The 26,466-nt window shown below is 35.3% G+C and overlaps 2 protein-coding genes across 3 annotated transcripts in view; one reads left to right on the top strand and one right to left on the bottom strand.

Annotated features, from left to right (window-relative positions):
- LOC119072236 overlaps window positions 1–26,466 on the bottom strand; it is a 273,319-nt gene that overhangs the window by 11,847 nt on the left and 235,006 nt on the right. For both annotated transcript variants that reach the window (XM_037177409.1, XM_037177410.1), the window contains 2 exons: window positions 943–1,145; window positions 538–716 (listed from right to left, as the gene is read on the bottom strand). In XM_037177409.1, coding sequence (XP_037033304.1) covers window positions 538–716; window positions 943–1,145 — 382 coding nt within the window. The remainder of the gene's footprint in view (window positions 1–537; window positions 717–942; window positions 1,146–26,466) is intronic.
- On the top strand, window positions 12,405–16,919 carry LOC119072241 (transient receptor potential channel pyrexia-like). Its single transcript, XM_037177417.1, has 2 exons — window positions 12,405–12,691; window positions 12,763–16,919. Exons 1-2 carry the CDS (start codon window positions 12,579–12,581, stop codon window positions 15,500–15,502), a joined length of 2,853 nt encoding a protein of 950 aa, XP_037033312.1. The 5' UTR covers window positions 12,405–12,578; the 3' UTR covers window positions 15,503–16,919.

Here is a 26,466-nt window from a genome sequence, read left to right as displayed (position 1 = left end):
AAAATGCTCTAAATACCTTAAGCAAATGGAATTGTCCTACGACAAGCAAAAAAACGTGAAAAGAAAATTCCGTTCAATCAATTATTCTAATGTTCGTTAAAAGCCTCCCCCGAAAAAAAATCGAAGAAAAAATAAAATCGGAAAAACGAAAAGTCCTAATCCTTATTTGAATACGAAAATAACCCAACTGATTTAGATATCCAATTCCCATTAAAACATTATTTATGTAAGCTCTCAATGTAAGCTCAATCTTGACAGTAACACCCAACACCCTTTCTGCTACACGTTTAAAAAAAACGAAAATTGCCCGATTTCCAATAAAACAAACTGATCACGTTCCGTCAATAGGTTATCCTCTTCAATTTTAGAGATTTTCTCCTCGTTTTTCGTTTGGTTTTCTTTTTTTTATTATTTTGTATTGTTGAAATAACCCCCCAACAAACAAAAATGCTGCTCCATTTTAAACCGCAAACACAAAGAGCATACACACATACCACACACACCCAGAGCGTATATAATCAAATTTCGTGCACTTACCTCAAATAACCGATATCCCAAAGACCTGCCAATTTCGGTGGCACCCCAGTTGTCAAACAGAATCGATTATCCTGCACGTGCATCCGAGCCGGACCAGTGGATAATTTAGCTTTCGACGGAGCAGTTGACACAAGCACCAAATACTGTATATCATCTCCGAGATTATTTGATATTTTGACCTGAATTTTAATGAACAGAAACAATGGGAAATCTCGTATTAATTCATCATTTTTCATTCAGACGTTAGAATCACAAATCCAACAATAATCCACCTAAATTGTACACAACATAAAGGCAACGCAGCCACCATCTATATATACACCCACACATTGGGTTCGTATTTATGGAACTATTTTAACACTTGAATGGTAAACCGAATAAAAATAAGAAAAAAAAATTCTTTACCTGCCACTGTATAAGTCGTTCCCTTGTATCAAAAGCCAGCACGACGATTACATCTTGACATATGATTGCAATTGTGTTTGACTCCTTGTCCAATGTAAATCCAGATTCAACACCAAGAAAATGCTGTAGTGAAAGCGAGGCTTTTGTTTGACCCTGTTTATATCGATCCTTTGAATCTCTGTACAATTGAAGGTGGAGGCAGTCTATACATAAACAGAAAGAAGAGAAGAAAAAAATGATGAAAATGTACGGAATCAAAATACATATAAGTGTATAATGGGTTCGGCAGTGTTGGGTATGGGTTGATATTTGATTGAAATGGAATCAAAAATAGGAAGACGAAAATGAGAAGACGAAACAAAAAAAAACGTTGATTTTCGTGCGTACGGGAGACGTGTAATATTTTCCGAACGAAAAGCCTTTCATTAGACGTGCTTTTGTTAAGTGAGATAATTGAGTGAGATAAAATTAAAGTCGAGCGAACAAAACACAAGAAAAAACTTTTGGAGAACATACTTCGACAGTGTAAATTCATCCGAAAGTTGATGGATAAATGTGTTAGTCCACAGTACATCCAGCGCTTTTAAAGTTTAGTTTTTAATCATTTTGCTGTTCGTACATTTCCTGCAGTATACCCAATTTACCAGCATGAAATTCCGATGATGAATAAAAAAAAGCTTTCGGTATGGCAGTACGGCATGGTAGGTATATAAAATACAAAACGAAGGGATTAATTCACATTTTTCCCCTATCACAAAGGCAGATTTATTGATTTTTTTTCCCGACCAACAATGGGGGGATGGATTTTTTTTTGTTGCTTTCTTCTTCATGTGTTAGTTATACGAATCATCGCAAGCATTTGGAATTGAACAACATCAACATTCACTGTTCCACCTGTCTGTTGGTATTTTTTTCTTCTTCTGCTTATTTTAGCTGCACTGCAACCATGTTCTCGTCTTTAATGGATTGGATTTTCCATCATTTCAGAGAGAGGTTGCGTACAACTTTTGCGATGTATCGAAAATTTAATGCGAGTGCTCAAAAAAAAAAGACGAAACGTATGGTGATGTAATGGGGGGTCCTGTTTTATTATACATGTATGTAGGTAACAAGAATCCCGTTGATCTTTCAGACTGATACAGTGTGTACGTTATGTACACACACAAACTGATAAATTGGATACATATAAAGTTTGGAGGATTTGTGCAAATAGATCCACTTCATATGTATGGTTTAAGAGCGATGAAGAGAAATGCGATGTGTGTAAACCGCACAAAAAAACTATAATGCAATTTGTCTGTTGAGTGTGTGTTTAAGTTGGAACGAATTGAAGTTTTTTTTTAGTTTGTTTTTTGCTACTACTTCTGATTGAGATTGGCACACAATCTTCTACTTCAATTGTTTGAAAACTATTTTGTCTTACATGACAACACACTAACTACAGCTCATCGTTGTCTTTAATAAATGACTGGACATTTCTAGAAAGTTTCAATTTCTCATAGAAGTTAGTAGTCCAGTCCCTTGTGACCATGTGTCAATCCACTCACAGACAACATTTTCCAAAAAATTGGAGAGCTGAAGTCTGTGTCTTCCGAATGACCGTGGAACGTCAGGAAGGGGATTGTATATTGTGCTGTTAGTTAGATGCAATAATAGCGACCACATTGTTGTGTAAAGAGTACAGCTCAAGATATTAGAGATTTTCGTGACTATGAAAGATCAACACGAAAACTGACAAATAGCCAGATATTGTTCCATAGAAATTATTAGTTGTTGACGGGCATCCACAGAATCCAGAGCTCCTTTTGTGACCATTTTCTAACAATAAATTGTTCCATAGTTTTCCATGACCAATCATTTAAAAGAAAGTTGAAGAAAAAATTTATAAAACATAAAGCGAGCGGAGCGACTTTTTCTGACACAAGAGACTGGACTACAAATTCCACTTCAAAACTCTGATTTCATTATCAACTTTTCGTCAAGCTTCTATTTTATCAAAAACAAATACATCAACAGAATGAACGAACAAAAAATTGAATCAACAACGGTTCCCATACTATCAATCATCGATTTTCCTCTGTACATTCTTTTTTCCAGATATGATGCAGAGCTGCTCACTAACATGCATTTTAGACATCGTTCCATAAATCATTTTTTTTCTACCTTCGTTTTTCTTTTTACAAAAATTAATTTATACCAAATACAATTACGCTTCTGAAAACGATTCGCATTTCAGTTTTCGCGTGAAAAATGAATTTCCTTGCAATATATTAAGGTGTGTGTCATGCAATGTTTTTGATAGGTTTGATTTCAGGAACAGTATGCTTGCAAAAGAAATCATTATTTCTCGCTCACTGATTGTTTTGTCCGTCGATGTGAAAAACAACATGATTCAGAAAAGAAAAGAAAATTGTGTTTACAGGAACAGTAACTGGTAAGATTAAAATGTCGTCCTAGTCGTTTCAAAGCTCTGTATCGTTTTATAGTATTTTGCCGATAAGAGATATGAACGTCAAAAAGAATATGCATATCATATTCCGATATCTCTATATATCTATTTCATCTATATCGGTAGCTGGATATAAAAAACTTTCGCCTTTGTTTATCTGACCCTTTCTATAAAGTTCTTTCTCGGTATCTGAAATGATTATCACATGGAAAAGTTATCGTTTGCTTCCTACAAAATGCTCACGAAGAGCAATTTCTGACCACTTAATCTTAACTGATCTGTGGGGTTACACTGCAAAATGTTAAAAATTACATATTTTAAACTGGGCTTATTCTCTCAATATTTTAATTCGTTCATAAATTTTTGTCAGTACACCTGAATTTAACTGGTTTTCGCTCTCTATAGACTGTTAACGGAAAGCGAAAATCAGTTGAATTTAACTGGTCGTCAGAGCAATGTTAAAAATTTATGAATGGAAAGTTAATCGAAACTCAAAGTTTGAATTTTGGAATTATGAATTTTGTATGTGTATCTTTTGTCATTTTGTCACTGCCCTCAAGGCCAGTTAAGTATAACTGAGCCAAAATCTCTCTCCCCATTAGCAGTTAATTATGATTATTTCTGATTTTGGAATATTATATTGACGAAGGACAGACTAGATGATTGTTTTGCCAATTATATATCGAAACGCGTGGTGAAACATATGAAGTAGAAGATTCAATTGTTTAACTCAGACCTGCTGGTAGCATTGCGATTTTAGTTTTTTTTTGGTGAAGTGTTTGTTGTCTGTAAAGACGAAAGGTTAAACAGTTTTTATGAATATTTACGCGTAACTGTTAGGTGTGGGGATTTTTCGTAAATTTAGGAGGGTTCATCTTAACAAGATATTTTGCAGACGGCTTTATCATCTGTTAACGACAATAACAACAATAATGGTGAACTATACTAGACTTTTATTATATAGCAAATCATATGTTGAAACCTATGCTGTAACAGATTTTGTGTCAATACGTTGAACAAAAGAAGTAAAAGATTTAAAAATTGGTAAAAATCCGAGTGAAACTTGGCACTTTGATTGGTACAATTTTTTTTTCACTTTCTGCACTTTCTTTGGCACGTTGACTGGTATAATCTTTTGCCGCTACGTGTGGCACTTTCGTTGCAAATTGTCTGTACGATCTTAATTCCAGTTAGTATTAGATCAACATTTATATGGAAAATTGTGCCACTTCGGCATTCATTTAAAAAAAAAAAGTATCTCAACACGTCGAGACTCATACCACTCGTGGTATTTGAATCATTATTTGCATAATAAAACGCCAGACATTTTGATCCATAAATTAAGTCATGGGACATTCTACGCATTCAGTTAATTGTCAACAAAATGAAGAAGAAAAAAATTGGTTATAGACACCCCCAGCCACTCAAGTCGTCTACGACTAGGGAAATTTTGTTTATCATTTTCAATTTCCATTTTTTCTCTGCTTTCTCTTCAAATCTTCTGTTCGGAATTATTTCAAGCTATTAATCTCCATCATAATGAATGTGGTCGTTAAATTTCGCTCGATATTAAAAGTCTGTTGACTGAACTTTATGACAAATCGATATTGATGGATAAAATGGCACTTATTTAAGGATATTTTTCAATCTGACAAACGGGCTGCAGAAAAAGGAGAAGAAAAAAATTTGTATTTTAAGAATGTTTTTTGGTCATAAAAGGAATCTATATATTTCGGGGCCCACCATCCAGCATGTGAGTGTGGAGTAGGTAGCAAGATTAAGTATTTTTATGTTGAAAATTTTTATTGAGAAAAGTTTTTTTTATTGGTTTTTGTATATTAAATTGAGTTAAGTTATGTAGTAAAGGAAAATTTATGTTAAAAGGGTCGGGATTTTGCGTCTTTTTATGTTTTGAGGAATTCCTTTATACCACCTTTATGTTGGATAATGTCGTTTAAAATAGCAAAACTAAGTATACGATAATGGTCTTAAGGATATAAAGGCTGACAATTCGGCATGATCGTAATTTCTAAAGTACGTACAACCAACAAACTTTCAAGTTATAGCGCAAAAATATAAAAAGGGAACAGAACAAAAAAAAACCTGAATTATCTTAGCAGGGTGTGTGAGTGTCTTATACCGATACATACATCCACCAATGTTTTTCGTATCCACGGCATTAGATTCTGATATAGCTGCTAATAAAATCCCATCAACGTTACGTTAAAGAAACATAAAAATAACATAAACGACAGAAAATATGTGTATGAAGGAGAGGAAGAAAAAAGTCATAGGAAAATTTACATAAGTGTTATGAAAATGGTCGTCATATTTCAAAAGACTTTGATATATTGTCTAGACTGTTGTAAACAAACCATTAGTAACTTCATTATTATAACACTGGTGTGCCGTGTAATGTGGCCGTGATGACGAAATATTTTTTTTCTGTTTTTAAGCCAAATGGTAAATTAACATTTCGGATAACAAAACGAATTTTTAATTGAATGAATATGTTGGGCACGATATAATCCCGAAACCAGATACTCGACAATATTATTACACAGACGATATGTGAATTAAATATGGTTGGATTATCAGTACAAACAAGTTAACCTGTCACATATACGCCTATTGATCTGCTATCGATAACGACGACAAAAATAGTGACAAGCTCTGGGTAATATGGTCCTTTATATAGGAAAATGCATGTTAAAAAAAGTGAAGTACAAGATTTGAAATTAACAGATTAAAAATATTTTAATCTATGGAAGTAATAGAACCGATAATAATACTGGTCATATGCTTTCTATCTGTAACATGTTAACCAATGGGAATTTCTACTGTTTACAATTAAAGAATTACATTTTACCTACTACAATGATCGACGTATACACTGCTAAAAATGTAATACTAGTGCTGGAGTGAGAAGCCGGTATGATTTTTATTACTATATTTCAGGCACGTACACCATTCGTAGACCATTATATGACATTATCAATAGAAAATTATTCATTGATGATCGGATGCACCTTCCCACAATCTTATTATCAGTGCGAGAGCCTGCTGATGATTTATTTATACCCAGCCACCGTTTTAAGCCTTGAGCCGACATAGCACTTTTTAATCGGCTCTCATGCCTGTGCGATAGTGTTTTTATTTTAATAATTATTTCAAAATGTTCCGACTTTCTTCGACCTTAAAAGGGGCATTTTCCGATTCTTCGCACTTTACAATGATGCCCACAAATACCACGTCTCATTAATCATCCATGGCAACAGGAACAGTCATGTCAGTGGCACGAATGTTATCGACCTTTAACAGGTTAGTGTTGTCATTTTTCATGTGCAACTTTAGCGAATTATAAGCGGAATGATAGCAAACTCACCAAACACAATGTCCCATGTGTAGTTGTGGTGAGTGGTGAGGCAACAATTATGTGGACTCGATAGCTTTGCACAACCTTCATTAATAAGCCACGGTTTGATACCTATGCCAAATTATTACATTGTCGCGCCAAAAAACATTTGTTCTACGACTTTCGTTATCTAGCAGCACTGTAAGGGCTAGTTGAAGCAAAATCTATTTTTCTTTCGGTGTAGACCATCATCATCATGCGCGCTTAAAATAATTGTGGATAAAATCTGTTATCAGGTTCGTTGCATTGTTTATTACGAGATTCTCATTAAACTATTCATTATAAATCCATTTCTGGTAATGACATTATCAATTTACTGGTTAATAGTTGCACCATAAATAACCATTTTTTTTGTGCTGTTCATCGCTGTTGCAGTCTTCATTTGATTTGATTAAATTCGAAAATTAATTTGATATCCGCCCGTGCTTTGTGGCCATTTAATTTAATACTTTGATGGCTTATCGCAGGTATATTTATTGATGGTGGAGCAATGTATTCCAATATATCCATTCAAATAACATCATTAAGCAGCTGTATGCTTGGAAAAGAATTTTGAAGAACACTCGTGTGCTTTTTCAAATGCTACCCGTTTTGAATGTCTCGTCTCTACATACATACACCCCCATTCGGAAAGTCATTTTGCGATATATTTTTTTTGCATTTTATGAAGAATCAACGAGGCAAATAAATATTGAACTGAAAAGAAAAAAAAAGAAAATTCCGATATACGGAAATACGTTCCCCATAATCCTTTAGGTTATACACCGTGCCGCTCACACACCATTACTTTTCATTTCTTCGAATTCTTTGTATGTCACCCAAGTATATATTACGTGGGAGGTGAATGCGTCAGTCGAATGTATACGCACACTCCATATATATCCACATTTTCTTGTTATTCCTGCACAGCTTCATTATACATATATACGAATGTACACAACGTTCTTCAATTAAAGATGTGAATGCCATTGAAGAGCATTTTTGCATGAGTGCATTTCACAATTTTCTTACGTCTTCTTTCTCAACAAAATATTTACTTGCTACATTCACCAGTTTAATAACTCAGCAAAGTTTCAATATGTGTCTTTACGAGAGACAGAGACTGGGAGCAAAAAGAAAATCTTTTTTTTTTAATATTTTATGAAGTGATTTACTCTTGGCATTCATTTTCTTTCACATAATTTCTAATTTATTGTTGGTGTACGAATGTGTGCCATAATTTCCGGCCGGCGCCAGAATTACGGTGCATAATAATTTATAAATCACAGCTTCGCCAGATAATTCCGAGAGTATTTTCTTAATACTTTCCCATTCACTTATAACGGGGAGCTTGGAATGCAACTTTATTTCAGTAAATAAAATCTTCGTTGGGGCTCCTCCCGATCAAATAAATTCACAAGACGCACTTGCAAATATATTCAAAACCATCATACGACGAACAGATTATACGTTTTCTTCAGCTGGAATTTTATTTCAAGTTATGTATAGTTGTACCCCACACCCCATTCCCATCCAATATAAGTGCTACAAAACTTAAGAAGTTGAACTGTTTTTACCATCTCGTTTGGTTCGGGTTTCTTTTGAACAATTTTTTTCCCCTTTTTTGATATATTTGAAAAGTAAAATGTTTAAACGTGTTCCTCATAGCTTTATTGCTGCTTTAAATTTTCTTTTAAAGAAAAAAAAGAAGGAAAAGAATTTCAAGTGTGTTTTCATTAGATAAGGATGAGTATTAGGCTTTGAAAAATAAATAAACATAAGCGCGGAGACTACGCTTTTCATCGCAATATTGCAACATTTTTGTTTGTTTTGAAATGGTTGATTTAATTGTTCCATTCAGGATAATAATCGGTACCGTTTAAAAAGCCAAAGTGAAGTTAAACAAAAAACAATTAATCTCTAATGAACGATAAGCATGGCACAGATACAATGATTGAATCTTTTACTTCCTTTGATTCAAGTCTTTTCGACAGATTGACATTAAAGAATCTTTTACTTCATTAGTTGGAACATAAATTTTGCTATAAGAGAGTGGCTTTGACTCAGAGGTCAATAGATGTCGTGTTGTGACTGTCGCTAACAGATGAGATAGTCGACTGTAAAATGTATTTTGCAAATATTTGCTTTAACATAACCTACAAATTGCAAAATTGCTTTAAGGCTTTGACCCACACGTACACATCATGAATTTCAATTCAAAACTGAATCTGCAAACATCAATTTTAATTGTGATTCGCTAGAGTTTTTCGTGTGTAACACGGTGTCTGACACATCCAACGCCGAGGCACCGGCACCGACGAACAGCTGATGAATTACATCACGTTTAGTATGAATCGAAAGGTAGCTCTCACAGTAGCTCTCAGCTACAATTGGCTATGCTTCGATTTCACTGTGGATTTTTATGGCCATTAAGAGTCAGTCACCAACGAAGTCCAGTTGCAGTGACGAATATCTATTGACAAAATCTTTATTAAAAGATCTCCTCGCAAACTGAGATCTCATTAATTCCTAACGGTTGAAACATGTGAAGTAAAAGATTTTGACAGTAACTGACACTTGAAACAGTACAAATTTGTCGATTTGATAACTTTACTGCGGTACGTTTGTCGTTCGTAAATGCCCTTCATTATTACGAACATTGGCAACAATTTCATAGAAAACGATGTTCATCGGAAAATCTCTTTCGCGCAGACTACGCTTATCATCGCAATGTTGAAACATTTTTGTTTGTTTTGAAATGGTTGATTTAATTGTTCTATCCAGGATAATAAACCGTTTAAAAAGCCAAAGTTAAGTTAAACCCAAAACAATTAACCTATCACAAACGGCAAACATAGCATTAACATAATGATTTAATTTTTAACTTCTTTTGATTCAAGCCTTTGCAATAGATTGACATTACAAATCTTTTACTTCATTAGTTGAAACAGAAATTTTGCTATATAATAAGAGAACATTCGCATAGGCCAACATATTGTTGTCGCTATGATTAAGCTAGTGAAACTGGCATTATCGTCTGATGACAAATTCCATTTTCGAACTGTAGGGATAAATCAACCGATATTCGAAACTCTATTTTTGTTCTGCTAGGAATATAGGGCCTATCGCATTCCTATTCCTACAAAAATTGTCTGTAACCGTAACGCAGCGTTACTCCGTTACTTGCCCAAAGTCATTTTTTTCCCGATAATACGAAAAAAGTTTCCATTTGTGAGACAGCTCATGAATTTTATCAGTTTTAGTGTCCATCGAAAGGTAATCGCAGAAACTTTTAAACGAGTTCCATCTTTCTATGCTTCGACTTCCCTGTGGATTTTTATAACCATTCGAAGTCAATCGCATAACATCCGAAGTCCAGTTGCAGCCAAATTTGGTTCGAAAGCTGTTGAAAATACTTGTCAAACAAGCCTAATATCGCTATTTATTCGGTTTATATACACAGACGTACTTAATATTCTGTCAGATAGAAATAGTTCCAATGTCATACGGACCAATCTATTGACTAAATCTCCAGTTAAGATCTCATTAATTCCTTACAGTTAAAAAAATGAAGTAAAAGATTTTGTATGAAACAGAAAGTGGCACAGAAGAAGTTTGAAGTAGTAGATTTGATAATTATATCGCGATGCGTTTGCAGTTCACAAATGCTCTTCATTATTACGAACGTCAACACAGGGCCTATTTTAAGGAATTTAATTTCCAAAAATTCCCTAAATTTCACAAATTTCACAAAAATTCTTAAAAATTCCAAATTTTGTTTTCTGTTAGATCTCATTCCGAAGTAATCAGTTAAGCTCAAAGACATGAACAACAACTAAAAAGGCAGTAAAAACAACATTTACGATGCAATCTGTTGTGTTTTTAGATGAAATGACGAAAAGTGGTGGAAATATTTGAGAATTTTTGGAAATTTAATTTCACTAAAGTAGGCCCTGCGTCAACAACAATTTCATCAATAATGGCGTTCGTCTGATAATTTCTTTCGTCTGCCAATTTCTTTTGTTCACATTTTTGCAAGTTAATTCGGTTACTGGAAAACTCCATTGTTATTGTTCAGATGCCTTCATCAGTAGAGAAAAAAAAAAGAATCGCAAAATTTCCCTCCGCTAATAAAAACCATAAATCTTCAACAGAAATACCCAACAATTGGCTTCATACGAACAGTGAACATCAAAATTTAATGGTCTGAAAAAGATCAAGGAAATAATGCGCAATAGCACACACATAACATTATCCTCGTCTATATATTAAAATAATAATTGATTTTTCATGCATTCAATTCATTCCGCTATACACATTACCGATTCACTAATAAGAGTCGTAAAAGTACATTTAAGTGTAACGTCGTCGCATAATATAGCAGACACTTTATTTTCGGTCTAACTGCGAGGGGAACAGAGACAAAGATAGAGAAAAGTCACTCTATTCTGGCGAGTTAATAACGAATTTCGCACAAAAAAAAACATAAATTATATTTTAACGACAGTTCACGAACTATTTATTTCTATCAGATGCCTGCGAGCTGACAACACTAATGTACGTACATTGCCTTTTCAATATATCAATTAACCGTGTGTCTTTCGGGGATGTGTAAGTTACATTCTCCGTAATGCATTAGCCTTTAAAAATTTTAACGAGGGAATGTCAATCACAGTCTACACACCAATGATTGTTTCATTTTTATTTTTAGTACGGGGAGTAGTAGTTATTTGTTAACCGAGGGCAGAAACTCGGACATTTCAAGAAGAACGACGTTTGTGACTAGAGCGAAGCGAGGTGAACCCACCGTTTTTCTCGCATTGTGTTTTTCTCCGAAAAACGAAAACATCAATGTCCCATATCATTTTTGAAAACATAAACATAGTGATCTCTCGGTAGGCAGTGCGTGATCGTTATCTGCCACAGCTGCATTTTTGTTTGAGGCGCTTCAGCTATGGCAGCTATTGATTACCTGGAGACAAGGTTACCTCCTACAGGTAAGATTTTCAACTCTTTTTTGTTAGTGCACAGTATATTAATTGCCATACGATTTGACAGATAAACTGTCAAATAAATATTGCGAATGTTGAAATGTATGAACGGTGAATAAACGGTGCAGAACGGCTCACGCTTTAACTAAGTGAATTATGCGGGAAGGTAGATGAATTTGAGAGAGAATGAAGAAATGGAGACGTAGAGAGTCGTCAACAAAACTGAATTTACTCATGCCCTATTGAGGGGAGAAAATAGGGTTGATCTCACCGCACGCATTAACAATATAATGTACGTAGAGAGCACACGTACCAGTTGAGGTTATTATGAGTACTTAATTCAATTAAATGTAACCCTACACAGACCCTTTGCCTACCGGCCTACCCCAATCCAATTGGATTTAAAGTCGAAACGAAAAAAAAATTAAAATTTCCACAAACCATTGCAGTCAGAAAGATCACATTTGATGGAATCAGAGTCTGTTATCTGAATGTAAAATATCTTTTATGACTAACAGATTTCGTTATAAGTACTCTTTATCGCTTCATAACTAAATTAGATTGAATACAACTTCGGAAGAGCTTTATCTTCAGACATCCACGGCAATTAGAACTAATTTTAATATCACGTTATCAGTTAAGCTATCTACGCGCATATTTTACTGCATAACATTCAATTGAGTGCGGTATGATGTCAGTCAGTTAAAATATTTTGAGGCAGTCAAGTGCGTTGTGGACTTGTATTCAGAAAAAAAGTTAAAAAAAAGCTGGACCTTAGAGTGGGTGCAGTTCACATTCAGCGATGGACAACTTGGGATACAAAGAGGGATTTGCAAAACCGAAAAAGTCAAAACCGGTGCGAAGAAATAGTAAAATAAGCGGGGAAGATGTGCCCCTGTTCACCGTCAATCAAAAGTACTATCCCTGACCATCCAGCGCATCCAGCGAATGATTTTTTTTTGTTGAATTGTTCATTCGTGTTACAGGTATAAACAGAATGCCAATGCAAAACTAAAGCTTCGTATTGCTGATGATCCCGAGCTGGCCATAGATGACGACGTTGGCTATATGGAATGTGGACCGTCACCGCCGGCCGAAAATATTCCCACCAATCTGTACGACAAGTTCGAAGAGTCTATCGCCGAGCTGACCGTTCAAGTGTGTGAAGACAGTATTCGCAACAGTCTGGTGGATCAACTGAGAGCCAGATCGGGAAATGTGATTTTGTTCGAACGATTACAATGGGGCGACGTTACACCGGAAAATGCGACCACCATTCTATCGAAAATATCGGGATTTGAGGTGAACATTTCGTTTTTGTGGTGTTGCTTTGTGAAACGACATGATATGCTTGATTATTTTCTGTCGATTGGGGCCGATTTATATTTTACTGACGTCAATGGAATATCGGCTTTGCATCTTGCTGCCTTCAGCGGTTGTGCAGAGTCCGTCAATTTTTTGCTATCGCAAAAGTTCGACATAAATTTCCAGCCTAGAACGTACACACCGCTACATTTTGCTGCGTTCGGAAACTCGAGAGAGGTTGCCAAACTTCTGATCGACAATGGAGCGTCGATTTTCATTTCGACGAACAAATTGGTCTGCAACGAATCCCTACTACACTTGGCGGTTCGGGCCAATGCCATTGAGTGTATCGAACTGTTCGTTAAGGAAGGTGCTGATGTGAATTCGCTAAAGCCAAGCGGAACGAATCCGATTCATTTGGCAGCCGATTTGGGTTTAAGTAAAAGTTTGAAGGCATTGCTGGACGCACCGACTGCTAATCCTAACGTACGAATTTGCTTCAGGGAACAGGAATCAACAGCCCTTCATCTAGCGGCAGACGAGGGCAACGTTGAATGCGTAAATTTGCTGTTGGCTAAAGGGGCTGATGTAAAAATCAAAAATCACCGAGGATTTACTCCGTTGCATCTGGCGGCAAGAACGTCCAGCCTTGCATGTGTTGAAGCACTTTTATCTAACGGACACGCAAACCCAAATGCTGAAGATTTCGACAAACGAACTCCGCTTCATGCTGCAATCGGAACGTCGGATACTTCCGTCGATATCATCGAAAATCTCGTCATGTGGGGTGCTGATGTCAATCAGAAAGATGTGTTCGGCTTCAGTGCATTGCATTTGGCTGCGTTGGAGGGATTTACTCAATGTGTCGATGTGCTCATATTTTACGGTGCCGATGTCACAACAAGATCTCGCAAAGGTACGAGTGCTTTGAGCGCAATAACTCGCAAAACTCCCGATTCGTTAGCTTTGATCAAACATAACTTTGACAATGCAATCACTCTGCACGAGTCTGCAGACCCGTTAAACAGAGACATTGAGCTGGAATTAGACTTTCGACATCTGTCCCAGAACTGTCATCCGAAAGAAATCAGTTTTTTACACACATTCATAGAAGAAGGCCAAAAGGAATTTCTGGAACATCCGCTCTGCACAGCATTTTTGTACATTAAGTGGAAGAAAGTGAGGAAGTTCTTCATTGCTAGAATGCTATTTTGTCTCATTACTGTGATGTTCCTGTCATTGTATGTGCTGACAGCGCTAGCTCACAGTTGCTACAACGGTAGTAGAGACCTCAATGAGACGATTAAAGATCAAGAACTGTGCCAGAAACAATCAATTTTCGGTGACTTGCTGCGAAATAATCCGTTCGTCATCGAGATGCAGTGGTGGGTGCTGGTCATCATAATCATGTTTGAGATTGCCAGGAAGTTGTACGGTCTAACCGGCTATGAATCGTTCAAGCACTACGTAACTCAAATTGAAAATCTTATTGAATGGTTTGTGATTGTCAGCGTGTTCTTGACATCGTACATCTACAACAAACGTATTGATTACTGGCAGAATCACGTTGCTGCCTTTGCTGTTTTATTGGGATGGACGAACTTAATGCTAATGGTGGGTCAACTGCCAGACTTTGGAGTGTACGTGGCAATGTACACAAAAGTTCAGGTCGAATTCGGCAAACTGTTCATGGCCTACTCGGGAATATTGATCGGTTTCAGCATCAGCTTCTGCGTCATTATTCCCGACTCACCGATTTTCTCCAATCCTCTAATGGCTTTCATATCGGTGCTGGTAATGATGACCGGCGAAGAAGACTTGATAATAGTAACCAACGATCCGAACCGACCCGATCCACCGCTTCTAAACGAAATCAGCGGTCAAATCATCTACATCTTGTTCATCATATTCGTCACCGTAATTCTGATGAATCTTTTGGAGGGCATAGCTGTGAACGATATCGAAGAACTAAAGAAAACGGCCGAACTGTCCCGGCTGGTTCGACAAACCGAACTCATTCATTACATCGAATCGGCGCTGTTTAAACGATACCTTCCGTCATGGTTGAGCAATATAATCAACAAACATGCATTGGTGTCGCCGCAATCATATCGGGCCGTGCTGAGTGTGAAACCGTTGAATAAGGACGAGACACGACTGCCGAAAGATATTCTGATGCAGGCGTACGATTTGGCAAATGAACGAAAGAATAACGAGACCGGTGGTGGTAAAAAATTAAGTGATTTAGAGAATGGACTCGATGCAGCCAATCTGTGTAATTTAAGGGCAAAGATTGACGATCATTCGCAGAAAATCGATGAGCTTCATAACGAAATCGAAGCGTTGAAAAACGATGAAAATCGGCAGAGAATTTTGAACCAGGTGATGGAGTACTTAAAGAGTCAACAGTATGAAGAGTGATTTTAAAGGCGAAAATGCATTTCGCACACTAACTTCAGTGCTGTCAGTACATTTGAATCATTAATACCTCGAAAAATAAACTTTGTATTAAGTCAACTGTGTGTTTAACTTCCATGGGGGCTATTGTGGGGTCGGTCATACATTTCACTTCATAAAAATGAGTTTCTCCCGTGTTATCAAAGTGCTGAAACGGCTGTCAACACTGAAAAACCTTGAGAAAACACTATTTTCTTCAGAATGTGTGAATAGCGAAGAAGAGACTATTCGCACATTGTGTGAATAGCCTCTTTATAATACTTTGGCTACTCGCACCATGTACGAATAGCGCTCACCTTATAAAAATTGTGTGAGGTTGTGGTGGAAGAAGTGCTGCATTACTTTGTGATGTTCTTCAATATCAATAGCGAAAAGATTTTGTCATTTTAAATAAATTTATAAGATAAAGGCCACGCCATACATTTGTAACGACAATAAAGCAACAAAATTTTTTTGTATTTTTTATCTTGTTGCAGATAAATTACAAGATCGAGTAATCCATCCTTTCTTTTATCTACTGCAGGTCCAATTTAAAAAAAAAGAAAAAAATGTTGAACGAAATTGTAAACCTTTTCCGTTCTCCGACCACTTTGTAACTCTTGGATATGGTGGTGTTTCAAATCCACCGTTAGTCTATTCAGTGCAAAGAAAGGGTGTGCGTTGGTGTTGCTGATTTTTGTAACATGATAAATTAACTCTGAGAGGAGGCGTATGGCAAATTTATGGGTGGATTTTTTGCTGCTTACGATTTTTCTTCGAAAAACCACAATTTCTATCGATAGTCTCTTCCATGTATAGCATACACATCCAACAAACGGGAACAAATAATAAATTAAAATAAATATTTCAGCCGAGAGTTTTATACTGCTAGAAGAAATGATTTCGCTTTAAATAACGCTTCGACATAATTGTACGAAAACAAAGACAAAGTAATTTTTCTTCGATTCATTTCAATTGGACTGGGTACTCATAGGAAATACAATATAAAACATGTAACGATCGGATGTTGACAAACAACACACCACTGTGCTCGGGGTTTTCTTTGATAAATTGAAATGAGAAAAATGATGCCAGATGTGACCTTCTATTTATTTCATACATAACATGCCCTACATGCACAACGAGAAGTAGAAATCTAGACAGCGAACGTTTTATACGTATTCATGAAATATAATAAATTGAAGGCTGTGTGGAAGGGTTGATAATAATTTCGTTCATTGTGTAAATATTTGGCACACAATTTCGAAAAACAGTCGGTGGCAGTGTGAACAAGCAGAACGTGCGCCAGTGTTTGCATTCAAACACGAAGAAATAACAAGAAAAATTGCAGTAATTTGTACTTGATGTCTCAATGGACCGTAACAACCGAATTGACTTGGATTTTCAAAGTAGAGTAAACATGACAAATACAAGGACAAGGTCTTCGTTTAACGTCAAACATTTCGATTGTATCGAATCTGTTACTTCTTGTAACTAAACAGATTGGAACAAAATCTAGTACTTGTTTTAATTGGTCTTGTGCTGTATAAGAACATAACAGCCAGAGCAAATGGCTTGTTTCTGCCGTGTATTGATATCGATAGCAGATGATCACAAAACCACAACTCGCACAATTTTTGTTTCAGATTTGCAGCTCCTGATTAGCATTGAAGAATTTCCTTAAAGCTATTGTTAGCCTCTAACGCAGAATTGGTGGCTTATGGAACTGCTATGTCGTTTGTAACATGTAGTGTTCGAAGTAGACGGTAAGTGCAAATCATTTTGAAAATTCTTTTCTCCCCAGAATGGTAATGGCAATTCAAAGAACCCAGATGAATATGACCAAAAAATCGGTAGACAAAGTTCTTAGCCACCATATCTAAGAAAAAAGTGCTATTTTGGAGGGTTGGTCTAGGTTTTTCACATATATTTACAGGCCCTCCACTGGTAATGATATGTATTCACCATACCAATTGAAGAAAAAAATTGTTTATGAAAATCGGTTAGCTGGATCAGGACCTGTAGAGCTCTTAGAGTGAGCTTAAATCGTGCTATGATAGATGATGGTTTTTGCAAGTAACCGAAAAAAAAGTCCGATTTTCGCAATTTGTTTTGTGTTTCGGAATTGTTGGGATTGTATGTTGGTTCCTAAAGTTACACCACTACTCATGGTCATCTTCTCACTTCTAGAATATCTTCACAGTTCTAGAAATTTAGGAGAGGAAAGGAATTTTGTAAGATTCCTGAGGAACTCATTCCCTTCTGGAATTTTGGTATTATTGAGGTGTTAACAGGTTGGTTCTCAAAATTCCACCGCTCCACATGGTCCACCATCGTACCACTTCTAGAATTCAAGGAATTTAAAGTTTACTGACGAACTAGGGATACGGACGCAATAGGATCACAAACTCAATAGGTATACGGGATCGTGCGTAGCTAACGTCAGCTACGTTCTACACTTGTTTGTAGTACATACGCATCGGTCATTCAAAAAAACTGTCGGCTAGGAACAAACATTTTCGTCTTAGGTGTAACTAGAGGTCGTTCAACTGGTATATCAGGCTCGCTCTGAGGAAGAAGCAACTCAATTGGTATTCAGTGTGGACGTTTTTTTTTTCTTCGTTCATTTACGTGTTTCGCCAACCGTGCGCTTACCATTGTGCACGAATTAATCTAAATATTTTGTCCAATACAATTTCGTACAATAAAATGTTGTTTCGGTTATTTAAACATGCAACGCAAAAATGTAAGTAAAGTTTAGTCAGAGGGGGAGAATAAACTGCCCGCGGTAATTAAAAACACGCATGTTTAAAGATCGGAAAATGAGAAGACTCCCGGCAATAAACTGTCAATGGGGGCTGTATTTACATTATCTCAATTTTCTCTTTTCGGTGCAGATCCCCGAGACATTGTTTGAGCATATTAAATTCATTGGTTTTGCCTTTGTGGCTGGCACGGGTGTATGTGTACAAGTGTATACAATTCACCGAACAAACATGTTAGTCTGCTTTTGAAACATTGATACAGACACGACTGTTTTCGCTGGATTCTTTTCGATATAATATTTCAAACGATATGCATCTAACGACTTACCATTTTCATATTTTCTTCTACTTTTTTTTGAAGAAAACATTTCTTTTGTACTTGCCAACACAGACATTTCTACAGTAGCACAACGTAGGTTTTACCTGAAAGAAAGAAAGAATTCGTTTGTTAAAATGTTTTTTTGTGACGAAAAAGAAATGTGTTTAACAAGTTCTCGGTAACAAGCAATATTCTAGTCCTTAATATGATTGGATGAGAATGACATATAAACAAACAAGTCAATCATGGCTAATTTTTTGTCAATTTCACACAAAGTCTATCTGAATTCGAAGAAAAATTTGTCGATATTTTCATTGTCGAAAATATTGTTAACCTTTTGCGTAGAGATGAGCGAGTTACCCGAACCTCGTAAAAAATCCGTTCCGAACCAAGTCTAACCCGATTTAATTTCACCGAGATTTTGGGCTATCGGTTTTCTAAAATATGTAATTCGGGTCGGGCTTTGGGTATTGGGGTTCGAAAATTTAATTCGCTCTGGGTTCCGGTCTGGTCGGGTTTTGAAAATCCTCGACCCGCTTATCTCTACTTTTGCCTCGTGCGTCTGTAATTTGTCCTCGTTGTATTCGGTTCCACCTTTTTATGGGTCACATCCCTTGACTGCTCGATAATTCATTTGATATTGAAGTCATTCTGTTTAACAGACCAAACCAAAACGAACCAAATTTTTTTAAAGATAATTCACTTGCTCAATACAATAGCTCAGTATTTCAATTCTCATTACCTGATACGACAGGTACAGTAAAGTAATTTTTCAATTCTCATTCCGAGGGAAATTCGTTAGAAAATACCAGAGAAATCATGAGGTCCAGTAAAATATCTGCTAAATGTTGCTACATCAAAAGTCTCATAGCTTACTCATCAACAAATTTTATGTTAAAACTAATTAAGTAATAGATTCTCTATTAACTCATTGAAATTTACTTGATCAAACGAAGTAATAGATTCGAAAATCATATTGCTGATCATATTGCCGTATAGAGAAGTTAATTAATTGGCTAAATTTGACAGTGTTGTGCACACAAAAGCGAAAATCTAATTCACCATCCACAAACTGAGTTACAACCATCAATTCAATGTTATCATCACTTTCATATCGTCTTTCATCTACACCGAAGCGAGACTTAAATTATCCAATAAATAAATTCAGAAACAATTTTATTTTTTATTTTAAGCAATCTAAACCGTAAGGGAAATCGGTTTACAAATTGATTTCATTTGGGAACTGAATAATCTACGCTAAGTGATGCTACACATAGCAATTGTGAATGGAGCTCATCAAATCAGATTGACTCAATTCGTTTTGAATAGAACAAAAAGCCGGTGTGTAATTTTCAGTTGGTTTGTTGTGTCAACTATTACAATACGCTTCTGTAGGTCTATTGATTGTACTCGGTTTCATGTATACCGGGTGTATGTTTGCTGCGAAAATCATTTTGTTGCTTCAGGTGTCTTTTTTTCCGTCTCTTCTTCTACAAAAGATGCTATCAGCAAATAAGGAATTGTTTTTCTTTTCACTGCGGAATGTAGTAGAGATTTAGTACATTTGTAAACTCCACGATTGTCTCAGCGCCTAGTCTGGTGCGAGTTGTATAAAAAACCTGTTTCGGTCATATTGGATAAAAAAGAAACGATTTTATTGTTGATTTAATACATTCAAGGACCACGAAATCAGTGCCTCATGTTGCCAAGCCGAAAACGCGATAGTTAGGCATGTGGAGCCGACAACGGCTACAACTAATTTTGGCTCTATAAAATCCAATCTTTAACCGATTTCTCTAAACTAAATTGAAATGACTTCCCTGATCTTTAATTTATCCTACGCATATATGAAATAGATGCAAAAGTTGTAGATGGCGCTGTTATTCAAGATGGCTATAGTACACAAATAGGCACAGATTGACCAAATTACATTCGATGTAACGGCTGTCAAAAACCTTACAAAATGTCGTTGAAATGTGGCCGACAACATATGGAAATATGTTTAGCTCGGCCAAAATACTTCAGATATAGGCGTGTGATAGCTCAAACCTTTCAGAAATGAATAATTTATCACAATCTTTTCAGAAAGACACAATATGGCGTCCAAATTTTTTGTTCGAAAAAGGCGGGAAAATTGATTTTTTTATTTAGACAACTCGCACCAGACTACATAACTAACTAACGTTCCTGCAGTGTCTCGAACAGTTAGACAATGTTTTTCACCTAACCAATATGTATTTTACTTGTCCCACTTTATAAAGCTATTTTGTGTACAATAAACTACACAGCCCACCAGCATGGTTCATTTAAGCAATGCTAACTAACATAATAGCACGAGACGTTTTGACTGATTGTTACCCTAAAGCGAAAATACTTTGACTGTGTCTTACTCCGAACAGATAATCCGCTTGTTACTTTAGACAGTTTAAAGCACCACGCTTGAACGTAATACACATTTATCTCGTAACACTGAGTTCACAATTATTTACAAATAAAATTAATTTTCTCCATAAAGCGAATATATTCGCTTGATGTGGAGATGGTGTATGTATTCTATTCGATACATTGCATCATGGAACTAGATGAAGCATACGGAGTATATTGAGCAATTGAGTATATAGGAGGATTTTCAGATGCTTTCGGGATGGTAGAACGTGGAAATTAACGTGATGATAAATTTGTGATTATGTTTTTGGATAATTGATATAAAGGTAAGGCTCAGTCGACTAAAATAATATTCCAGTGACACACGTAGTGTGCCATACACGGAACATGTTTAGCCACAATATTTACATAGTTTGTGTTCAAATACAATGTATATCGTCACTCAACCGTACACGTATACGCAACATAAACAAATTGCTGGTATATACTCAGCCGTATATTTCCCATTCAGATTTTTTTTCCTGTAATCAAAACACTTGACGCTCTTAAAACACTTATCGCCCTTAAACCCGTGATGAATACAAACAAACATATTGAAAATTGAAAAACGGTTTCGAATTACATCAGAATTTATGTTGAACATTGGAGAAATCTTTCCCTTGATAAAGTTCTATGTATTTGACTTTTAATGTTTTTATATTTTCCATATTTCCAGTGTTTGGATATACGAGATTTGAGGTGAAGTGGTGAAAGATATATACCAGACAGGGGGGGAGAGATGAGTTAGAGAAAGAGAGATAGAGTGGAAAAATAAGTCGACGACGCGGAATATTTTCTTTTTATTATTATTTTTGAGCGTATACATATCTAATTCTGAATTTGCTTAACAAGCAATGTTTCCAATGATACAATTCGGTTTGTATACGAAAATATTTCTTTTACGAATTGAAAAAGTGGAGTATTGAAATTTGATCGATTTTATCATTTGCTTGGGAAATTTGATGTATGCGTATCAATAAAAGAACAGCTGCAAGGGTATATACTTGATGACACTCATAAATTAGCATTGCTAGACATTTTGTATAATAGAGAATGTAAGACGAGTAAAAGAAATCATTATTCGTTTCACAACGCAGGTCTAACGAATAGGTCAAGATAAGTCATCGTTCAATATCATTTTGTTGGGAAATGCGTTTTTGGGTATTCAGCTGACTTACATAGATAAGAAAACGATATTTAAATTTTAATCTTCAAGGCGATTACTTTCAAATTGTAATCCTTTAGTGATTAATTTTTTAACGACAATATCGTTTTTCGAACGATAATATCGTTTTCCAAACGATAATATCGTTTTCCGAACGATAGTATCATTTTCCGATCGATAATATCGTTTTCCAAACGATAATATCGTTTTCCGAACGATAATATCGTTTTCCAAACGATAATACCGTTTTCCAAACGATAATATCGTTTTCCGAACGATAATATCGTTTTCTGAACGATAATATCGTTTTCCGAACGATAATATCGTTTTCCGAACGATAATATCGTTTTCCGATAGATAATATCGTTTTCCGAGCGATAATATCGTTTATTCGTAATTCCCATTTCTTCATAAGTGCATTTTAATCCCACAAGGAACTACTTTCTTTCTAACAACGTTTTAAAATATCTAAGTTGAAATTAGGAACGAATTGTGGCAGAAACAAGATCGTCGACTGGAGTAATGGATCCTAGGTTCAAATCGCGTGAAGTAATTTCTGATTGACTTTTCCAAGGAACGTTTAAAGCAAAATTTATACATCTCTCACCTCTGATATTCGAAGTTTCGGCTTATATACATACACCACATTTTGCAGAAAGCATCTGTTAACGACATCAACGATAAAAAAAATGGAATGAACTCGGACAAATGTGATCTAATATACAAAAAAACTTGTTGAGAAACCATTGAAGTACTAGATTTTCTACATATCAATCAGTTGAAATAACTTTGACCAAAAGAAGTAATAGACTCGATATTGATACTGATACGTTTGTAGTTAATTACAAAGCCAACTAGTAAAGGAGCAAGGCCTTACAGAACATTGATATGTTGATAATATTAGGCTTAACTTAGACTCGAGTACGTGTTTGGATAAAATCATTCCTTTGTACTTAATTCGTACATAACTCCAAATGTCAGGTTACGAACCTAGGAACTATGGTGTTGAAGTAAAATTCATTTTAATGCTCGTATAGAGTCGACTGTAGTATAAGTTCTGATGTTATTCATTTACCATAAGCAAACAATTTTGCAATCTTCATTCCATAGCATCTCGTTTTATCGACTATGAATACATTTGAATATAAATCTTATGTATCATCACCGAGATTTATTCGAATAAATTTTCAGTATTCTATAAACTTCCAGAGGCGCATAAATCTGTCTATTTGATCAAATAAAAACAGTTTCAATGTAACATTAAAACAACATAATAATCCACTTAAAACCGATTTACAAAAATCATATTCCGTGTTCATCAACGCACAAATCATATGACAACACGTTGAACCATATCAACTTCCATTGTCTGTGTGAAGAAGTTCTAAAAAACATTTTTTTTGTTTAAAAAAAATATTTTTTGTAAAATCTGACGCTGATCCTATTGCATACAATATAAATATCCTCCGACACATCCACTTTAAGAAATTTATAAATTTGCCGATGACAGTTAAATTAAACGGCTTAAGGTAGCTAAGCACATGACATTTATGAAAAACATTACAACTCACATAATCTGGCGCGTTATTTATGAGGACAGGCGGGCTGGAAAATTAAAATAGAAACCAACGGAATGGAACGTTATGTGGCTCCCCAGTTTAAGATAGAGAGTTTAACTGTATTGTTTGGAATTGCTTTTTATGAGTTCGGGTCTACTAGAGCAGTTTCGAAGCTTTCCGGTATTTTGAAGAAAAGGTAACGTCCAACGCGTATTTGATAAGAATGACGATTCGGTTCAGTGGACGAAAATTAAGACGAGGGACATGTCACGGTCCGTGTGGAAGGGCTTATTTTTAGGATTTTTTCTTCGTAAATTTTGAGAAAAGTTTAAGAATTTCGGGAAACTTCAAGAATTTTGGGAAATTTCAATAATTTTGGGAAATTTCAAAAATTCCAAGAAATTCCAATAATTTTCGGAAACTTTAATAATTTCGGGAAATTTAAATTTTTTTGGGAAATTTCAAAATTATTGGGAAATTTTAACAATTTCTGTAATTTTCAAGAATTTTGGAAGTTTCAATAATTTCAGGAAATCTCAATAATTTCGGGAAATTTCAATAACTTCGGGAAATTTCAAGAATTTTTGGAATTTTAAAGAATTTTGGGACAAAAAACACATTTTGGCGACATAAAATCCTAAATTTCATTTAAAAAGCAGATTCCGATAGATAATATTCAATCTTTCCAAACGTAATTGAATGCCGTAACTGGATGTTTTTGTCGAGGTTTTTGTATGAACACACATGTAATTATCGAAGAATCATTAATCTGACTTTTATCCAAATAAGAATCCCCTCGACAACCCATGACAGGTATGCTTTCATAGTGATCACACACACTTTTCCTTATCTGCTTCTTTCGAAGGCAGAAAAAAAAGTTCAAATCATACCCGCAACCGGTACGGTATAAATTAGAGCCCACTAATGTAATATGAAATTGGCAAATAAATGCTGGTCACGATGATAATTATATTTATTTAATTTTAATGATTCAATACGCAATAAAGCCAATGTTTTCATTGATACATTACTTCCATTTCGATAATGATGTTTAATTAAATAGAGAGAAATAATATTTTGTTGATACAACGGTGGTAATCAATAGGCATTGCACACACAGGCCTACAATAACATTCTATAAATTGGGCATGGTTCAATTGAGATGCGAAGGTGTAGAGGGTCTCTATATTATTATTATTCGAGTGTGTATTATAGCGCAAACAATTAATATTTTAATAAAATATCCAGAAGAGTTTCGGGTAATGTTTGTTTGCTTTGATTTATTGCTTACAATAATATATAATATAACATCGTCATGACCAACCAGTGTGCAAATGTGTGCTTGGTGATCGCATTCCGGGTGACATTATATTAACGATTGATTGTGTAAATTTTATTATAGAACCCGGAGTTATGTCGTCGTCGTTGAATTGATTTGAATTTGAATAGAAAATGTAATTTAGAAACTAAACATTTGATGGGAAAATAATTGCTGAGCCGAATTGTCAATTGCTGCAGGACGGTGCAAATGAGGCGTTGTTGTTTAATAATTTGCAAATTAAATAATTGAATCTAGGACATAGAATTTGAATTGTTTTGGGAAATTGGCATAAATACCATCGCGAAAAAGTGAAATGCGACATGATTTGTGAGTTGTTTAACAAATGAAAACCTAGATTTTTATTTTCTGCATTTTTACATCTCGTAGGTGAATGAAGTTTTTAAATAAAGAAGCTAGATTGTCAATGTCTATGAAACAATTGTCATTCGTTCTAAGAAATTAAAAACAATTCTAAACAACAACAACTTCCAAATTAGAAAATCTTTTCTTCGAGTCGTATTTTATCTTTTACAAACGACAAGTGGTGGTTTATTAAATCTGATGTGACTTCGCTTGTCTCTTATACTCATTTATGTCTACTAAGGGATCATCCAAAAATGAAGTCCCCTTTTTTCAGTGCTGTCAGCAGATTTATTTCATTATAAACTCCATAAATACGTCTTTTTTGAATCAAATATGTGTTTTACCACCCAATTAGAGGGTTGAACACATATTCACTGTACGAAAGCGCATATTTATCGAGTTATTAATGAATTAAATCTGCTGGCAGCACTGAAAAAGGGGACGTCATTTATGGATGATCTCTTAATGATACTTTACAATGTTATAAGGTTCATTCGTTGATCGTTGATTATAATAGATTATGGAATTGTTCATGTATTGTCCGTTGAAAAGTGGAGGCTTTTACACATTTTGTTGACAATTATTTTTAATTATTTTTATTATTAAAAATTATAATTGATATTAGGGGATGGAGAAAGGCGGTCCAGGGAACGGGGAATGAATAGTTAAAGGTAATAAAAATTCCTCACAAGTTCAGAATCTACTACTTCATTAGTTTTGACATATATTTTTCTATATAACAGAACACATTCCAGAGGTGACTGTCAATTTTTGCCGTCTTTCTCGATAACAGATGTCCAGAACTAGGCTCCGCTATATGACGAGCAATTTTTATTTTGGTAAAATTTCAATATTTCGAGCGACAATTTCATATGACGTCCAAAGGCAAAGTTGTTTGTAGACATTCGAAAATATTTTCATATGAAACAGACTTGAGAAAAGACGTCTATGATGATCCTGCCTCAGATGCATCTTTTATCCAGTCGATGTCTTCGAATAAAATGTTCCGTGTGTTCTAAGTAACAACTTTGCC

Source organism: Bradysia coprophila (assembly GCF_014529535.1).
Source record: "Bradysia coprophila strain Holo2 chromosome IV unlocalized genomic scaffold, BU_Bcop_v1 contig_81, whole genome shotgun sequence".
Taxonomy (NCBI): Eukaryota; Metazoa; Arthropoda; class Insecta; order Diptera; family Sciaridae; genus Bradysia; species Bradysia coprophila.
The sequence above is the reverse complement of the archived record's forward strand: the minus strand, read 5'-3'. Positions and strand labels throughout refer to the sequence as shown.

Excerpts from the sequence above, each read along its gene's own strand:
- LOC119072241 (XM_037177417.1), top strand. The coding sequence starts at position 12,579 with ATGGACAACTTGGGATACAAAGAGGGATTTGCAAAACCGAAAAAGTCA. Across the intron at positions 12,692-12,762 it reads CTGTTCACCGTCAATCAAAA|GTATAAACAGAATGCCAATG; the intron begins GTACTATCCCTG and ends TTCGTGTTACAG.